The following is a 19365-nucleotide window of genomic DNA, read 5'->3' as shown; positions in this document are numbered from 1 at the left end:
CACCCCTAGACAGTCTTTCCTTTTCTTCCTTCCTCTGTTTCTCCCCTCTCTTCCTCCACCCTCCTCCTCCTCCCTCTATCAGGTGCTGTATAATGTAGGCTCCCCGATGTGCTCCCTGCCTCCATCCGCCATTTTGATTCAGTACAGCTGTCCATGATAATGTACTGTTCACTCAATCACTCTTTCTCTCCCTTGCCCTCCTTCTCCATCTCTTTTGCTCTCTTTCCGTCTGCCACACACACACACACACGTGCACATGCGCAAAACCCTTTCGTCTCTGCTGTAGCCAGTGTAACACAGGGTTGCCATGGAAATGACAGCTGAGTGTATGAAAGGTTGAGTAGGAGACCCATGGATGAGACGAAGCATATTGGGGCGCATACGCACACTTGCCATACACACAAACACGCAGAGAAATTGAAGTGATGTGTGTGTGTGTGATGTGTGATCGTTGTAGGGGCGGCACAGAGGATCTGAACCCGAGAACTGATCTGATGGTTTCTGTTACTGGAACCAGCAGCAACCATCAGATCAGTTCTCCCTTTCAGCTGTCTCTCTCCTTTCCTCTCCTCTCCTCTCCTTTCCTTTCCTTTCCTCCCTTTGTTTTTCTGATCGACAGAGCCCGCCACAGGATGGAGTGTGACATGTGGTGTGTATGTCAGTGTCTGTCTCACTGTTTACTCTGAGCTAATACTGACTCACTCCATTAATCTGAGCTACAACAGATCCACTCCAACCTGCCCTCTTGAGAGAGGACATGGCTGTGTGTGTGGTGCGTGCGTGCGTGTGTGTGTGTGTCTGTCAATTACAGGCGTGTGCGTACATACAGTAGATATGACACATGCTTATGTTCATCTCTGTGTCAGCGTCACACCAATATGCATTTTCCCCGCTGATGTGTGCGCGCGTGTATCCCTGTGTGTGTGTGTGTGTGTGTGTGTGTGTGTGTGTGTGTGTGTGTGTGTGTGTGTGTGTGTGTGTGTGTGTGTGTTTGTGCGCGTGTGTGTTGTGTAATAGAACAGGGAGTGAGTGTTTGCGGGCCAGAGCCTCCAGATCGATGCAGAGATGCTTTATGTGCTCCTGTCTGCTCTAATGACATGTCTGTAAATTAGCAACAGAATGGTGGAGCGCCGCACTGAAACCTAATGGCACCTCTGTAAATTACCGCTAGAATGCTGCTGGACGGCTGTGTGTGTTCTCATTGTGATCAAGTTGCCTCCCCCCCCTCACTTTACCACCTCATCTACATTTGTCTACGTGTCTGCTGTGTGTGTGTGTGTCGACGGGTTTGTGTGCCAGCGTGATTGTGTTAGCGTTTGTGGCTGTCTACGTGCGTGCGTGTGTGCCAGTGTGTGTGTGTGTGTTTGTGCGTCTCCCTCCTCCCCTTCACTCTCGCGCCTCTCAGTAAAGACTAGCCCGGGGCCCTGAGTTGGTAATAGCTTTTCTGACAGCAATACACCAATATTTACAGAGACCAGCACCCACCCACACCCACACACATTTCATGCACACATAAAAAAGAACAAACTCATATAGTTGGCGCACACACACACACACACACACAAACACATTCGCATGCATAAACATAGCTTTTCCGCGAGCAGAAATTGCACGCGTTTCTTTTCTTTTTTTTTCGGCCCATGCGCACACACACTTCATTAACATGCTGGGTGGGAAGGAATCCACACACACTAGGGGGAAACTCACACACATGCTGGTAAACAACGTGTTGTTTCGCACTTGCCTACGTATTGGCATTCACACTTAAGGTTTTTCAAGAGAAGAAAGGCATTTGCTCTGTCAATTGTGATGCGTTTTCACTTTTTCCCCCTCCTATTATTCTCTGTGACACTCTGTTATATGCTCAAGTGCGGCTGATTCCATTTGAACGCTCCTCTCACTCTGACTCTCACTTTCCTTAATAACCTATTATACTTCAGTCGATTCATTACCTGGCAATCTTTTTTGCCCTCCTCTCCAGTGGGTTCCTTACCAAGTGTCTGTCTTTGCTCCAGCCTGACCCGCCGTCTTAAATTGCGCCGTGTTCTCCTCATTATCATGGACGACAAGATGGTGACTAATGCCAGGGGCTCCATAGAGCAGGGGCGCGCAGGTAATCAGAAGGAAAAGGAGGGCCGAGAAAGATATGTGAAGAGGACCGTTGGCGTGGAGCGGGAGGGGAGGTGTGAGATATGGAGATGGCGGTGAGGAAGACGATAGCGGAGGGAGCGGAGGAAGGATGACGCTTTTGGGGGGAAGGGTGTGAAGGAGACAGATAATGTCGTCCCCGCTTGCGTATGCCAGCACAATAGTATGATCGGTTTTTGTGCACAGATGTGTGTAGGTGTCCGTATTTGTTCCTTTCGCTTGCTTGCGTATGTGGCTATGCGATTGTGTGTGTGTGCGTGCAGAGGTGTATGAGAGTAGATAAGAGGGTGCGAGCTTAAGGATGATGGATTGCGAAACCTTGGTCTGGTGTCCTTGGGGGTCACTAAGGGCGTGAATGGTAAGTTTCCATTGGCCGTCTGCCTGTTCTTCTGAATTCTAATTTGACGATCCTGCCTGCTTTGGCTGGCATGATGCTTATGGGCTGTTGTTCTCCATCATTGTCATCATTGTTCTTCTCAAAACCCTTCTACTTCCTCTACTGCTGTTTCATTTACATACAGTATAAATGGCATACACACACCACATACACACACGTCATTCAATTAAGAGCACAAAATGATCCACGCTGTCAAACGAGAGCACATCACTTCAGATTGCCAGCATTGCTTTCCTCTCAAAAAGGGCTGATGTCAGGTTTCAAAACGAATTTGGATCGCTTCAGACTCTCGACTTACTCGCTCACATCCACACTGTTTAATCTCCAACCCACATGAGTGATCAAAGCTTGTTTACACACCACGATTAGAGGTAGGGAAGGAAGTGTTTCTTCCGAGTTGCTGGCATCTTTGTGGCTTTGCTTGACAATAACATTTTCCACATCTTACACAAAGAGTTTTGTACCGCTCATTCCAAATCAAATTGAACCAGGCCCAGGCTGAGTTTTGTTTCAGTCGACCGGCTCTGATGAACACCCACCATTTTATCATCTGTGAGCATATTGTGAAGAGCAGTGTGGGAAGAGGTAGCGCTCATGTTAAAACAAGACTTTGACAGCTGTGTTGCTTTTTCTTCATTCCCCTCCTCCTCCTCATTCCGGCCCTGTCCTCCTCCTCCCTTTATCCTCTGTCACCTCTCCCTTTCTCTCAGCTCGCGAGGAGTACGTCGCCACCTTCAAGGGCTCCGAGTACTTCTGCTACGACCTGTCGCCCAACCCCATCCAGTCTAGCAGCGATGAAATTACGCTCTCCTTCAAAACTCTGCAGCGCAACGGCCTGATGCTGCACACCGGCAAGTCGGCCGACTACGTCAATCTGGCACTGAAGAACGGTGCCGTGTCGCTTGTCATCAACCTGGGCTCCGGGGCCTTTGAAGCCTTGGTGGAGCCTGTCAATGGCAAGTTCAACGACAACGCCTGGCACGACGTCAAGGTCACCCGCAACCTGAGACAGGTAACCAGAAAACAAGGGATGAAAGAGTGTGTGTGTGTGTGTGCCCTAACAAGTCACGAGGGAGCAGGAGAGGAGAGTAGAGGAGACGAGAGGATAGATTTTCAGGGATATTGGGGACAACAAAGACACGGTACATTGGACAGAATGTTTTGAAATCCAGCTGCCTCTTCAATGGTTCTAATGTGTGTTTAAGTCACATGGTGCACCACAGTGTCTGCAGTAGATGTTTGAAGGACCGCGGACAGCAGGAGCGCCTGTAATCCACAGCAAGGACTTAATCAATATAGAAGCAACTGTCAGTGGTCTGTTGTCCTGCTTCAATGATGCTGTGGTAGGAAGAAAATACCTGAGGTTTTGGTCTTAGTTTACAGTGGGTTAACCACCAGACCAGCACTGCTTTCAGCTCTAGGTGAGTGTTTTTCCAGTTGTGGGTGTGCGTGTGTGTATGTATGTGTGTGTGTGTGGGAGCGAGAGATACAAAGAGAGAGAGAGTGAGAGAGAGAGAGAGAGAGAGAAAACACTGAGGGTCTCTCGCACTCAGGTGCTTATAACCCACTTGCCTCTACCGTTTGCCTGTTTGTTCTACTAACTTGACTACTAACTTTACTAACCTGCTAGTGAAACTAACCACCATCCATGGAATGATTCATTCTACTAACCTAACCTGTGCCCTTCTCCTAGAGAAACCACTCCAACCAACCTCTACTAACCTCACCAGAGGCCTTCTAGCGTTTCTTTTTTTTTTTTTTTTCTTCCCAAAGTTGTTCTGTTCACAGTTTTTTGCTTTCCTTTCTCCCCCTCTCCAACAAAGCACTCAGGCATTGGACACGCTATGGTAAACAAACTCCATTGTTCGGTAGATATCATTCTAATTGTTTCTTAGTTTGGGTTTGCCCCGTGTCTATTTCCTTTTGAACCATAGACATTAAAAGTAAAGCAAAAACCAAAAAAGGATAAATGCGGTTGGTAATCTTTAATGCTTAAAAAGCCCCCCTGTCCCTTTCCTTGCCAACCACTTTTTTCTTTAACTCCCCTCCCTGTGCCCCGTTTTTTGACGATCACCCCATCACTCTGTGACATGTAGGCGTGTACTGATTGGCTCATCCCTCAACTGCACGCAAATGGCGAGCACCCCTACCCCTTACCCCTTACCCCTTACCCCTTACCCCTTACCCCTTACCCCTTGCCCCTTACCCCTTACCCTCTACCCCTTACCCTCTACCCCCTACCTGCATGAAGTGACCCAGAAACCTTCCCCCCTCTCTGACCGGTACAATAAATGGCTAGAGAGGTTCCTCCTTCCTCCTTCCCCCTCGATTTCCCCCCCTCTTCTTTTTTGAGTTTTCGTCCTTCACTATGCCACTGCATGTTCTCCATGGTGCCAAGTTTCATCTTGTCGTCTTTATAGCTTCTGTGTCCTCTGTGCAAGTGGCTGCATGCAGGGAGAGGAACAGGCTGCATGTTTATATATTTATCTGTGTGTGTGTGTGCGTGAGTGTGGAATGAGCTGTAACGCTAATCCATCTAACACCTGTGCGTCTGTTTACATAAATACCTGTGTGTGTGTTCACCTGTGTCACTTCATTCAGACAGATCTAACAAGCCCCCCCAGATCACAAACTAACACCATCATCACAAACTTACCCAAATACCAAACACACCACAGCATCATCACACCTACTAACAACATTGAAACCATTAACGCTAACCTCAGCACCATTGAGTGACCCAACACAGCTTGGCCTGAGACCTAGTAACAATACTGTGGCTGCAACAACTAACAACTACTAACTAGCATATAACTAACAACTAACCTACTAACACCTAATTACTGTGCTGCACAGTACTAACATGCCTGTGCCTGAGATGTTACTAACACCTGCCTAGCTGGGCAAGTTTGCCTCGCTACTAGCTAGCAGCAGTAAGAAGAATACTGTAGAGAGGTCGCAGTGTAAAATGGTCAGCTAGTACTGTGGGATAGTGATGAGAATGATATAACGCGGTGATTTGTGACTTTCCTGTGATATGATTGAACTGGCCGGGGGTTGGCTGCCAGAACGGCATGAAAGTAAATCAAATTACACAGCGTGCTTTAAGATGAAATAGTGAATGGACAACATAAGGGAAGAAAATCTTGAAACATAAAGGTTAAATCAATGTCCTTGACGCCGGCAAAGCTAGTCTTTCAATGCGAGCCTGCTGTCTTTGTAAGGCCAACGCGATGTTGCACAGGGAGAAAATAACAGCTCTGAAGTGGCAGACTTAGCTTGTAGTAAAAACACATTTACCAATATTGTGGTTCAAAGTAAGATTTGAGTAAATGGCCATTCAGCACACGCAGGCTCACGCTGTATTTACCTTTACCTTCACCTTAGACTCACTACTGTCGGATAGCTCAAGGCAGGCAGACCACACAGTATAATTCCAATAAATGTATAGAAGTGGTAGATGGGGCTATAGGGTGCAGCACTGTAATAAACCAAAGGGACACTAAGCCAGCGCTAAATTTGGCAGCTGGCATTTAGCAGCATAAAACAACATATTTTAATGCCAGTAGTAGCAGTAAAGGCTACAGGCAACACTCCTCAATAACACCACACAGTTAGCACTGATCCAACAACACCGAATCAAATTCCCAACAGCGCAGGCCTATTCCCCAACCAATCAGGCAACCTCCCCACCAGAATGCATACACAATGGTTGTCAGGATAACGGGGGCTAATTCGGCCGGTCAGCGCATAGCTATCGCTCTGCGCTGCCTTTGGTGTGAGTATATAGCGTGTCCTTTCCCTGTGCTTTGTTGTGTAGGTGACCATCTCCGTGGACGGCATCCTGACGACCACTGGCTACACCCAGGAGGACTATACCATGCTGGGCTCCGATGACTACTTCTATGTGGGTGGGAGCCCCAGCACGGCTGACCTGCCCGGCTCTCCAGTCAGCAATAACTTCATGGGCTGTCTGAAAGAGGTGGGACGCACGCACGAAGCAAATACACTACCTGCTGCACTGATTCATACACATTCTCAGGCATTATTATAACACTTCATTTTCGTCTCTCACTTTGTCTCTTTTATGATGTATTTCTTACATCTCACACCGTGTCACATCTTCTTCCTTTTCTCTTAAACGCACAAATATTATACACACATTAGCGTATTTATCGCACTCGCAGCAATGCTTCCATTTGGCAGACTTGCACAAACAATCCCAGACACACACACGCACACACACACACACTCACCAGCATCAGAGAGAATCAGTGATGAGTGTCGTTGAGGGAGTAGACGCAGCACTGAGCACTAACATGCTAATTAGCTACGCCATGGAGATGCTTCATCCATTCGCTGTGCTTGAAATGGGCCACAACACTGCAGCAACACAAACACACATGACACACTAATACAAAAATACACAAAAACGTGCAAACACGTGCGCCTATACCAAAACACAATCCTAACATATACAGGGATGTGTGCGCTCACTAATAAGCACATATGTAGCAGAGACGGGAATGTACACACTACACAAAAAGACGTTCCAAAATACACTCTAGCACCCGTAACACACACACACACACACCCTGTCTCAGTTCCTCTTTCATTCACAGAGACACACACAGAGGCATAAACAAACAACCAAACAAGCCGACAGATGATGTGCCAAACAGAGAGCTATCTGTATCAGTGGTGAATGTGCTCTGTGTTGCTTCATTAAGACTGATGGTGTTTAAACGAGGCTGCCGCTGTCAAAGTGAACCCTCCACTGGCACATTTACATATTTAATACGATGATATGATAATCCATGTGAGCAAATGAAGATGTATGCAGTGAATCATGCGCACCAACGATCATGACCGCAAGAATTGTTTGCATTAGGTACAAACAGGCGCACTCCTACACACAAAACACGCAGGCTAACGCAATTTCACACAATTACAGCGCATGAATATTCAGGAGTCCCCCTCATTACCTTATCTATAGATGCAAAACACGACATACACCGGGGTTTTAAAAGCCGGGTTAAAAGCCAGTGCAAAAAAAGGGAAATATTGTGATGAGTGTTGTAGAGTTGTGCACGGGTCACAGACGGAGGTCTCCGGCAATAAAGCCGAGCTTGTGTGTGCTCAACTCTCTCAACATCAGAATGCTCAGCACAAGCACACTCTTTACACTCCGTCTGAGAGTGTACTGTCTAAGGGAAGGGAAAGATAGACCAGAAAGAGGAAGAAGCGCGGACAGAGTAAAAGCAATCGAGCAAGTGGCAACAAAATTTCCAAGGACAGGTGTAAAGATTAATGGATGTCTGGTTAACTTTTGAAGAGGTTTGGCTGTCTTCATCGCCCCGCACTCCCCTGTGGAAAATACTAAATGGTTAATCAAACGGGTCCTAATTCTTAATATAGGCTAATTACTCCAAATACAATGGTCAAATTCTGTGCTACGCTACACATCTTTGAAATGGATCTGAGCAAAGGGTACATCTAGGAACAGAGTGAAATAAATCCTTCTTTTTATTGTGAGACAAAGATGAATTCATGCTTCGCTCCATCTTTGCTCCCTAAGGTGGTGTACAAGAACAATGATGTACGGTTGGAACTGTCTAGGCTGGCGAAACAAGGGGACCCGAAGATGAAGGTATGACACGGGATTCTTTTTCCTCAGCATGTACAAGTTCATACACATTACCTTCAAATCCACAGACATGTAATCGTATCCCTTCAATTATAAGAACATCACTTCAAGCTCTTGTCTTTTATCACGTCACTTCACAATCAACTAGGTTAGCGGGGTGGTGTCCTTCAAGTGCGAGAGTGTAGCCACTCTGGACCCTGTGACCTTCGACACTCCGGAATCGTACGTGGCGCTGAGCAAGTGGGCGGCAAAGAAGGCGGGATCCATCTCCTTTGACTTCAGGACCACAGAGCCCAACGGTCTGATGCTCTTCAGCCACGGCAAACCCAGACAGATGCAACGCAAAGACCCCCGCACACCTCCTACTGTCAAGGTGAGAACTCCAGAACACACATCAGGACAAGGTTTAGAGGCTTATGTGAAACTGTTTTTTCGTTTCTCTTCAAGAAATAAATACATTGTACCCCTCTATTGCTACTTTCAGTGATAATGTGTATTGTAAAAGGTAACAATGTTTGCATCTGGTTGGGCTGCAGGTGGACTTCTTTGCCATTGAGATGCTGGACGGACATCTGTATCTGCTGCTGGACATGGGTTCAGGGACCACGAAGACCAAGGCCATGGACAGAAAGGTCAATGATGGAGAATGGTACCATGTGGACTTTCAGAGGGACGGACGCTCAGGTACTTTCTAAGAGTTTTGCAGATTAACAACTCTGCTGTTTATGATTACAGCAGTGAGTTGTATTGATGAGGAGGAGGAGATGAAGGGGTGGAGGGAAGGAGTGTGAGATTATTCATGGTGATGAATAAAAGAGGAGATGACACCATGGCGATGACGGTCACGATTAATTCAGTTGTTGTTAAGCACCGATGTCTCATTGTGTTGTGTTCAGGGACCATATCAGTGAACAGCGTGCGAACAGCATACACAGCTCCAGGGGACAGTGAGATCCTGGACCTGGATGATACTTTGTACCTCGGAGGACTACCGGAGGATCGTGCTGGACTCATCTTCCCTACAGAGGTGTGTGTGTGTGTGTGCAATGTAGCCTCTTTTTATAGTGTGCTGACACCATGTTATCCACTGTTATTAGCTGTTATTAAATCATTCTTTCATTTTATGATGGGGTTTTATAAAGCAATTGGCTCTGTAATTCATTCATTATTTTAATTCATGATTGCAAACAACAGTTAATGTATCTCATGTTGCAGAACTGTTAGTATGACTGTGATCAATATCGGGATGATTCTAGGTAGTGACATCAGTTTACGTCAAGATTGAGTAACCTATAGTTTCAGTTCTTTAAATAAAGCAAAAAGGTTCTATAATGAGCAATTTAACAAAATAAGATGGTACTACCTAAGCCGTTCAACCTTGACTGTTAAATAAGCCATATTATAACAAGATATAATGATGAAATACTCAAAGCCAAAAACAGCTGGCAGTTATAGTGGTTAACTGTGCCTCAAACAATAAAAATACCATTTATATTTGAACTTAATTGACCAGTAAAGTACAGAAAAGATGTTGTAAAACTCTTAATCCAACGCTGCCAAACCCCGTCTCAGGTGTGGACTGCTCTGTTGAATTACGGCTACGTTGGCTGCATCAGAGACCTGTTTGTGGACGGACAGAGTAAGGACATCCGGCGTCTGGCTGAGGCCCAGAGGGCTGTCGGCGTAAAGCCCTCGTGTTCCAGAGAGCCTCCCAAACAATGCCTGTCCAACCCCTGCCAGCACAACGGCAACTGTAGAGAGGGCTGGAACCGCTACGTGTGCGACTGCTCCGGGACGGGCTACCTGGGACGCTCCTGTGAGAGAGGTGAGAATCGCAGGCTGCCATTTTGGAGAGGTAAAGAAAGAGAAGAGAACCAGGTTCATCAGGATTCACAGAACAGCCTGCAATTGGCAAAAATAATAAAGTCACAATTTACCGGATAAACTAGCAATTACTAGACATTCAACAGCAACGTTTTGTAACAGAAAGGAATACATCACAATGCCAAATACAATAGTAATGACACTTCATTTGCATTTTAGCCTGACTAATGCGAGAGGTACGTGTGTGATGGATGGTAAGAGACAGAAAGTGAAGTCAGAAATAGCTGATCAACCACTGGAAATATATTATGGTCATTCGTTATATGGGGCGATAAATTTTATTTATTGTACCTTTTAAGTTATGCTACTTTTAAAGGCCCAATCCTAACACAAAGTACACCAGTTTGATAGCAGCAACTCTAATGTTCATTAAAAATGTCACTTATAAAGATTTACGGCGGACAGAAATTGTGACTGCACTATTCTTTATAGTGAAAAGGTGGATAAATTTAGCTTAGATAAAATTTTAGCCTCCATTACCTCCCTGCTGATGGAAAAATGAGGAGAATAGGGTAGAACAAGGAGGAGAAGAGAGCCTCGAGTGGATTTGCAGGAGGAGAAAAGGAGCCAGCTTCCTCTCCGATGCAAAACAAGGAAACGACAGCAGGGAGTCTTCTCATTTGGCTCTTCATTCCATAAGCAAATTTTTGTCTGACAGACTAGTGTGACGCATGCAGGGGAAGGAGAGGAGCAGCATAGGTGACAGAGGGGAGGAGGGGAAGAGGGGGGGGTGTTGTCGAGCAGCAGACAGGAATATCGGACTGCTGCGGATGCGTGGACTGGGAATCGATGGGAGAGGAAGTGTGCAGAAAGGAAAGGGAGCAAGGGGGCTGTGACAGAGGAGGGTGGAACCACTTGGCTGGAACCGCCGTGTGACAGCAGGTGAGGAGATGAGGAGGAATGGGAGAGACGGGGCTAGGAAAGCTGACAGAGAAGGGAGAGAGAGTTATGAGAGAAGGTATGGATTCAGACTGAGGGGAAGAAATGGAAAGCAGGGAAGATTGGCAGAGGAAGTAATGCGGCGCTGTTCAAAGAAGTGAGATGGAGTCAGACAAGGAGAAGAGACGAAATGTTTGTGCCACAGCGCTGACACGTCTCAACTGATGATGCTACGAGAGATATAAACACACACACGCACGCACACACACACACGCACACACATTGGGAAAGGTGTGGATATAAAACTGTTTCATTTCAGAGGACAAACTCAGTGTGTTTATCATATCCGCTCCCTTCCTCTCTGTCTGTCTCTCTCTCTCTCTCTTTCTCTACTTCTCTCTATGCCTTCCTCTCCTCCTCCTCCCTTCATCCCTCTCTCTGTGCATTGAGGGGTCACTAACTGGTGGTTCAGTGGATTAAAGGAAGCACAGATGGAGCTGCAGATGGAGAGAGTGATTGGCCATGTTTACGCCTTCTACCTGCGGTTTCTCCCTCCCTTGTTCTCACTCTCTCTCTCTCTCTTTTGTTCCCCCTCTCTCTACTTTAATGAACATAAGATGGTTGCCACTCTCTGTCTCCGAGCAGAATTTCTTATTTCATAAAGAGCAGTCACAGACGCGTTTCCAAGGGCATGTTTGCACATTTCTTAACACATCCCAGCTTCTCCCTGCCTATCGCCTGTTCGCTTGCTGATATTCACGCTGTAGTTTTCTCTCTCTCTCTCTCCATCTCTCTCTCACTCTCTCTCTCCTGCTTTCCCCCCCCCCCCCCCCTGGTTTGCCCGGTCGTGAGTCAGGTGCTACACCGAGGAAAATTTAGTCTCCTATCTCCTTTATCAGACATGGATTGGTGTGTGTAAGCGTGTTTGGGCAGGTGTGTGTGTATGTGTGGCTGTTACTTATGTTATCTGTGATATAACAGGCCAGCCACCTTCTTTTTCCCTCAAGTTAATGAGGGTTCATTTGCATTTTAGCCAAGAGCTTCTCTCCTTCTCCTTCTCCTCTCCTCTTTCTCCCCCCCCCCGTCTATTTCTCTCTCCCCTCTGTCTCGCACTCCCTCCCTCCGTCTCTCCCTTCTTCTGCTCTCCCCTTTGCTCTCCTTACCCTTCTTCTTTCTCCCTCTGTCTCCCTATTTTCCCTCCCGCTCTCTCATTTTCCTGAACCCTCCTCTGTTCACACTTAAATTCACTCGCTTATTCTGACACGCACACACACACACACGATCTTTCTCACTCTCTCCTCCCTTCCCAGCTTATCAGTATTCATGAGGCCTCCCTCTCTTCCTGTTCTCTTGTTTTTTTTTCTCCGCCTCGGCTCCAACCGTCTCCCACGGAAACAGGGGGAGCAAGAGAGAGAGAGAGAGAGAGAAAGTAAGCGACGAAGGAATGGAGAGATACAAGACGCGGAGGGAGGAAGAGAGAGAGAGAGATAAAGACGCAGAGACACTGAGAGTGTGTTTAGCTCTGTATGTAATTGGCCAATAAAAAACAGGGTCCTCGGAGGTAAACAGTTTAGTGGTTGGGGATTGGCCCCAGCAGGTAGCGGGGAGAGGAAGATTATGAATATGTAAATGAGTATGCAAAAGACATTAAAGTGGGATCACCTGAGCTTGTTACATTATGACTCCAGGGTCCGGGATGTCAGCGACAGTGGCTAACACACTCATCGCCATGCATTCTGATTTAACCGGATAATAGGGGCGAGCCAACCAGCTGCGACTATTTTTACATACTCTTTCAGGAGACGGGGAGGGTGATGAATCAGTGGCGGGGAAGTGACAGGGTAATTTTGTCTGGAACTGAGGTTTTTAAGGCGCTGGAATCGAGATTATTGGGGGGGGGGGGGAAGCAAGCGTGCTGCAATGTAGCCACACGTTCATCAGGTTTAAATGTGACATCACTCAACATCAGATTGCCTTTTGTCTTCCGCCACCCCTGTCTTTTCCTTTCCTGTGTTTTTGTTCCCGCCTGTCTGTGCTCTTTGTCTCCCTTCTTCCCGTCCTCTCTCTCATTCCCCTCTTTCTGTTCTTGTGTGTCTGTCTCTCTCCCCCCGTCTCTCTCAGACGCAACTATTCTGTCCTACGACGGCAGCAAGTTTATGAAGGTGCAGTTGCCTGTGGCGATGCACACCGAGGCGGAGGACGTGTCGCTACGGTTTCGCTCCCAGCGGGCTTACGGCGTTCTCATGGCAACCACATCTCGTAACTCCGCAGACACCCTTCGTCTGGAGCTGGATGGGGGCCGCGTCCGACTCACTGTCAACCTAGGTACACACACACACACGGCGTGAACTCCAGCACAAACAAAACTCTTGTAAATTCTCCAACGTAATTTCTAATTGCTTATCAGGGGAATGCAGCTGAAAGTGGCCTCTTGGCTCATTCTATAGCAGGAGCCTGATGAAATGTAGATAAATAATAAACTGTCACCAGAAAACAAATGTAAACTTGTACAAAGGATAAAGGACACAGAAAGCACAGACTGATTATAGTGACTATATTCAATAAATTCTTACCATTGGGATTCATTTGATCGTATAATTAAAGCTTATTTTCAACTAAATACGCGCACACACACACAACAAAACACACATTTGAAGGTTAGTGCTGTTGTTTCTGTGTTGGACAGAGGGTCCAAGCCTAAAGCTGCATTCTCTGCTCACTCCCAGCAGACCTGTGCATCCCTAACACCTTCAGCAATCACACAGGGACTGTACACACACACTGGCACACACACACACACATAGATACAGAGAGAGGACACACAAACACAGAATAATACACCGCATACATAAATGCATGAAAACACACACATCCTTCTTTGCACATTTACATTTCTCCTCTTCAGTTCAGCCTCTGCACACATCTCCAGCCTCGTTCCTTTTGACACTCACACATACACTTCACACACACACACAGCCTCACTGAGGGGTGCATGTACTGGTCTCTGGTTGTCTGCAGCCGCGTCTTTACTGTGGTTGACGCCACACGACACACCAAGGCATCACGGGGTAAAAAAGAGGGGCCCAAAGGTTTTCCACCCCCTTGGCCTCACCGTGAGCCTCCATTTTGGCGGAGATTCTTTGCTCTGCGTGGGCGACAAAAAAAAATTGTGGGATGTGTTACGATGTCATCAACTGACACACGCACACACCCAGTTCAGTCTCCGGATGTATTTGATTGGTGACTGAACCTGTCGCTCAAGCCAGAGCAGCCAATGACCTCACTGCTGGGACGCTCTACTCTCCTTAATCGGTACATCTGTAACACGATCCAACAGTCATGATCCAGATTTCACTCCCCGACTCTTTTGCCAGCTCAAAGCGGCGAGCTGTTTTGCCGCACAACGTGGATACAAAGTGAATAAAAATCACTTTGCATTCCCGTGACAACGGAGAGTGTGTTTTCTCAGCAGTGTGCGTACGCGTGCTTGTGTGTATACGGGTGTGTCGATGTGTGCGTCCCCAGGGCGTGGAGTGTGTGTATTTGTGTGCAGCATTAACCCTCTGCTCTGCTCTCCCTCCAGACTGTATCAGGATAAACTGTACAGCCAGTAAGTGATTCTCCATCTCACCTACACACTACCCCCCCCTCCTCCTCTTCCTCACTGTGTGCGAGAGTGTGTGTATGGGACTGAACAATTGTGTCTATTCATACATGTGTGTTTGCTTACATGAGTGTGGGCGTTAGGTATTGTTTCAATCTATTTTCATTCTCTCTGTCTTGTTAGCTCATCTAATTCTGATCTCTGATGCAGAATATCTTTGTCCCATGTGCTGTGTGTGTGGGTGTGTGTGTGTGTGTGAGGGCTTATGTAAAAATGCCTTTTTGTCAGCATGTGTTTTTCTGACTGTGTGTGTATGTGTGTGTGCCACGGGTGCACATATGCGTGAGTGTGTCTGCCTGTTCAGCCACGCCACAGGAGTGGTGCGATTTTTGCTGAGGGCCAGGGTTTTCCAGGTCGGCCATTTTAGTGAAGAGAACTAGACGGAAGAGAGGACGGTGGGGGTGACGGGGAGGGAGAAAGAAAAGCGAGGGAAGAGGAAAGATAGAAGTACCCAAGAGAGCGAGAGATGGAGGGGTGGGGGCAGCAGGATAAGGGAGGAATCCTAGACAAGAAGAGGGAAGAGAAACTGCTCGCTTCAGGATAAATGCTGAGTGTGAAGTGTTTGGGGGAAAGTGGGGGATGAGCAGAAGAGAGGAGTGCAAAATGTGGGATGAATTTTACTCCAGAGTTGAAGGCTGATTACTTCTCCTTCACGCCAGCGGAAACCAAAGACACGCTATTCCTCCGTTTGCCTCTGTTCCACCTTCATCCCGTCATCTGTCTGGTGGCTTCCTTTGTGTGCTCCGTGTTCCTCTCTAAACCGAACACGAGGGATTTTAGTTTGTGTTTCTGTTCCATGCGTTCAGTGTGTCCATGTGCATATGCCATTCTGTGTGTGTGTGTGTGTGTGTGTGTGTGTGTGTGTGTGTTTTCTTGAGTGACAGCGTGCACGTTTCTGTTCATGCCGTTGTGAGTGGAGCCGAATCCCAGATGAAGTTTAATTCCCTCACGTGGAGTTTCTCTCTGTCACGACCACAGAGAGAGAGAGAGAGAGAGAGAGCAAGAGAGAGAGAGGGAGGAATGCTCTGTGACGGCAAAGAGGTGGTGAAATGGACGACTGCAGTTGCCATAGAAACCCTACTAGCCACACAGCACTGTTGCTATCCCGCATGTCTGTTGGCCAATTTTAGACCAGTTGTCTCAATGAACATTTCAGTAGGCAGCCACTTTTTCTGGCACAGGCGCGTGCATACCATAAATTATACATCTGATTTTCAAGGGAGGAGGGAGGGGGGAAGGGGGGAAAAATTATTTAACAGCCAGGCGCCACTGAAACAGCCTACTCAGCAGTCAAATAAAAGCCCCGGCATGGGAGAGATTTGAGGCTTATCCAGGAGAAAAGCCATTTGTTATTTCAAGCTAATGAAATATGAAAAGCTTTTTTTGTCGTTCTCTTTTTTTTTTTTTTTTTATTACCTCGCTCTCATAATCTCCAGTAACTTTTTCTCATTTGGTTTCAGTTGCATTGTCGTCACACTGAACGGTCCCTCACGTCTCTCTCTCTCTCTCTTTGTATTTGTCTCGTCTCGTTGTCTTTTGGTATAACGGCACGAACCGTTGAGTGTCTGTTGACAGATTTGTTAATTGCTAGTAGCTCGACAGAAGGCCAAATGTGTGCGTGTGTGTGTGCGTGTGTTTGTGTGTGCGTGCGTGCGTCTCTCTGTCAATATGCCTCTGCCCGCTCCCAGGTTGATACAGATCACTGCCTCTCTCGCACATCAGTCTGTTCATTCTGTCAATCTTTCGGTTACGTATGCAAACACATGCGCGCACGCTCCCCAACACACTCTTAAACACACACACATATTCTCTCCTTTGCTCAGTGGTAGGCAGTGATCCATGGTAACAGGATGAGATGCTCGCCCAGAGCACAGCTGAGTCTCCTCAGGGGACCCCTGTGTCCTCTCTCAACACACAACACACTCTTTTGGCTATGCAAACCCAAACACACGTGCACAATACTTCACTCAAGTGCCATAACCATTTATATCTATATATGTATAGGTATATATGTATTTTTAAGGCACCCTGGCTCTGTCTCCATCTCTGTGTGTGTGAGTGTTTGGGTCTGCATATCTGTATGAGTGATGTAGGAATGCTTGACATTTCCTGCAGCAGAATCTGTTCGGGACCGTTTACTTCTCACCTCCCCTGTCATTAGCCTCTATAGGTCACTGTAAGTAGGGTCATTCACACTCCTCAAACCAACAGGGCCTGAGAGAGAGGGGGGGGGGGGGGGGGGGCGAGGGGGGGAGAGAGAGGGACAGAGGGAGAGGGGGAGAAAGAGAGTGAAGTTGTGCATCAGCACCACGGAGAGCTCCCCCGACGCTGCTCTGTGTGTCTAGTGCCACCATGAGGCGTACGGCAGTATTGCTCTTTCTTCAAGGTGGGGGTTGGTTGGGGGGGGGGGCTTCACATAGGCCCGTCTGCTAGCAGGAGCTGCGTATAAGAGGCTGTGTGAGGCTGGTGGTTCAGGACTGGAGGTGGCGGATGTGTCTGTGCTTGTGTGGGCAGTAGGTGGTCATTGTGGCGGTGTGTGATCCACAGATGGGATTGTTTCGGCTCAGGACGACTTAGGATGACTCACCTACTCCATCTTAGGCACCCATGGCATCAGTTTATGTTCATTTGTTTCTTTCTGTCTTTGTCTGTCTGTCAAGTTGTCTGTCTTGCCAGTGTCTTTACGAACAAAACCTGTCTGTCTGTCTATCTGTGGAGAGTGTGTGTGGACAGGGAGGTGTTTGTCACCCCTGGATATGTGTGCCCCCCCCTTCCTTCCTCCATTTTCCCCATTTCTCCTCTTTCTCTCCATACATTTTCGTAATATTCTTCCTTCCTTCCTTTAGCATATCAACTCTCTCTCTCTCTCTTTCGCTTCATATCTGTACATGCTGGCTCTGTCTCCTCTGTCTTCTTCATTTCTCTCACTCCTGTCTGGCTCGCTGTCTCTGTCTCTCTCTGTCTCTCCTGTCTGTGTCTCTGTCTCTCTCCCCTTCTCTGTGCATATGTTAATGGTGCTCTGGGCTATGTGTAGGTAAAGGCCCAGAGACCATCTTTGCGGGGATGGGCCTCAATGATAATGAGTGGCACACGGTGAGGGTTGTCCGGCGTGGCAAGGGCCTCAAACTCACCGTAGACGACCTGCAGCCTGTTGAAGGTAACCATAGCTGTCTTACACCCTTCAGTTTTACACCCAGACTGCCCAGCTTTCAGTGTGTGTATAGGCTTCTTACATGATACCATTATACTGTATGTTTCACCAAAGACCACATCACATAAATGTAATAAATATCAGATAAAAGCAAACTGTTAGATGAGGGAATGGATGACTATCAAGATTCATGACTCACAAGAGAATGAATCAGCAATCAAATTAGTATTGTGAAGAGATGAAAGGCAGAAGTTCATTCTGAGTCCCTGGAGTGTCTCGTGGGTCGATCTCCTGAATGAGTATGAGGTGTGGTCTTTGTTCTGGAACTTAAGTTTAAATGACTTTATTAAATCACTCATTTGAATTCCAAAACAATACCATGTAACAACAACATCAAGGCAATTAATTATTGTAAACAGAATGGTTAGTATTAGTGTTTATTATTACTATAAGCATCAGTATCTGTTTTAATCCCATTTTAATCCCAGTCTTAGCCCTCACCTCTGAAGTTTACCCCCCGCCACCAGGTCAGATGGCGGGCGACCACACCCAACTGGAATTCCACAATGTGGAGACGGGCATTGTGACAGAGAAGCGCTTCATGCCCGCCGTGCCCTCCAATTTCATCGGCCACCTCCAAGGCCTCACGCTGAACGGCATGCCCTACATTGACCTGTGTAAGAACGGTGACATTGACTACTGCGAGCTCAACGCAGTTATTGGCTACAAGAGCATCGTGGCCGACCCCGTCACCTTCCGCTCGCGCTCCAGTTTTGTGACCCTGCCCACACTGCAGGCCTACTACTCCATGCATCTCTTCATGCAATTCAAGACGACTTCCCCCGACGGCCTCGTTCTCTACAACAGGGGAGACGGCAATGACTTCATAGTGGTAGAGCTGGTCAAAGGGTGAGCTCAACAGTGCACAGTCAGCCAAATTAAATGTTTGTATAACTGCACACAAGGAACACAAACCAATTTAAAAAGAAAGGAAGATGACTAGTAATGTTTTACTCTACAATATTATCTTTCAATATTGAAAATAAGATGTTGCATCCTTTTACACCTGTCTATCTGTCTGTTCTTTGCTCCGTCTCTAGCTACCTACACTATATCTCTGACCTGGGCAATGGAGCACACCTGATCAAGGGCAACTCTAACAGTCCTCTCAATGACAACCACTGGCACAACGTACACATTTCCAGAGACACTAACAATCTCCACACAGTCAAAATAGACACCAAAGTCACCACACAGACCACCATGGGGGCCAAGAACCTTGACCTAAAGGGTGAGCACATACGCAAACAATCCGTCCTTACTGAAACTGACACAGCGTGATGAAGGTACAACATTGCTGTAGTGCACAAAGCTTCATTTCCATTGTCCACCGTAGGTGACCTGTACATTGGGGGTGTCTCCAAAGAGATGTACCGAGACCTGCCAAAGCTGGTCCACTCCCGCGAAGGATTTCAGGGTTGCCTAGCAACTGTTGACCTGAACGGCCGCCTCCCTGACCTTTTGGCTGATGCCTTGGCAACGATGGGACAAGTAGAGAGAGGCTGTGAAGGTGAGGCACACACACACTTAAGACA

The 19365-nt window shown here is 47.2% G+C and overlaps 1 protein-coding gene across 1 annotated transcript in view; it reads left to right on the top strand.

The window, feature by feature from the left end:
* nrxn1a (neurexin 1a) overlaps positions 1–19365 on the top strand; it is a 51667-nt gene that overhangs the window by 15583 nt on the left and 16719 nt on the right. The window contains exons 5-17 of the mRNA XM_076143577.1: positions 3256–3557; positions 6366–6527; positions 8124–8195; positions 8341–8565; positions 8729–8876; positions 9089–9219; positions 9765–10017; positions 13077–13280; positions 14539–14565; positions 17654–17776; positions 18298–18679; positions 18871–19061; positions 19167–19340. Coding sequence (XP_075999692.1) covers positions 3256–3557; positions 6366–6527; positions 8124–8195; positions 8341–8565; positions 8729–8876; positions 9089–9219; positions 9765–10017; positions 13077–13280; positions 14539–14565; positions 17654–17776; positions 18298–18679; positions 18871–19061; positions 19167–19340 — 2394 coding nt within the window. The remainder of the gene's footprint in view (positions 1–3255; positions 3558–6365; positions 6528–8123; positions 8196–8340; positions 8566–8728; positions 8877–9088; positions 9220–9764; positions 10018–13076; positions 13281–14538; positions 14566–17653; positions 17777–18297; positions 18680–18870; positions 19062–19166; positions 19341–19365) is intronic.

This window comes from Genypterus blacodes, unplaced genomic scaffold (assembly GCF_046128005.1).
Source record: "Genypterus blacodes isolate CSIRO-AG114 ecotype Tasmania unplaced genomic scaffold, CSIRO-AGI_Gbla_v1 ptg000026l_1, whole genome shotgun sequence".
NCBI classification, from domain to species: domain Eukaryota; kingdom Metazoa; phylum Chordata; class Actinopteri; order Ophidiiformes; family Ophidiidae; genus Genypterus; species Genypterus blacodes.
The sequence above is the reverse complement of the archived record's forward strand: the minus strand, read 5'-3'. Positions and strand labels throughout refer to the sequence as shown.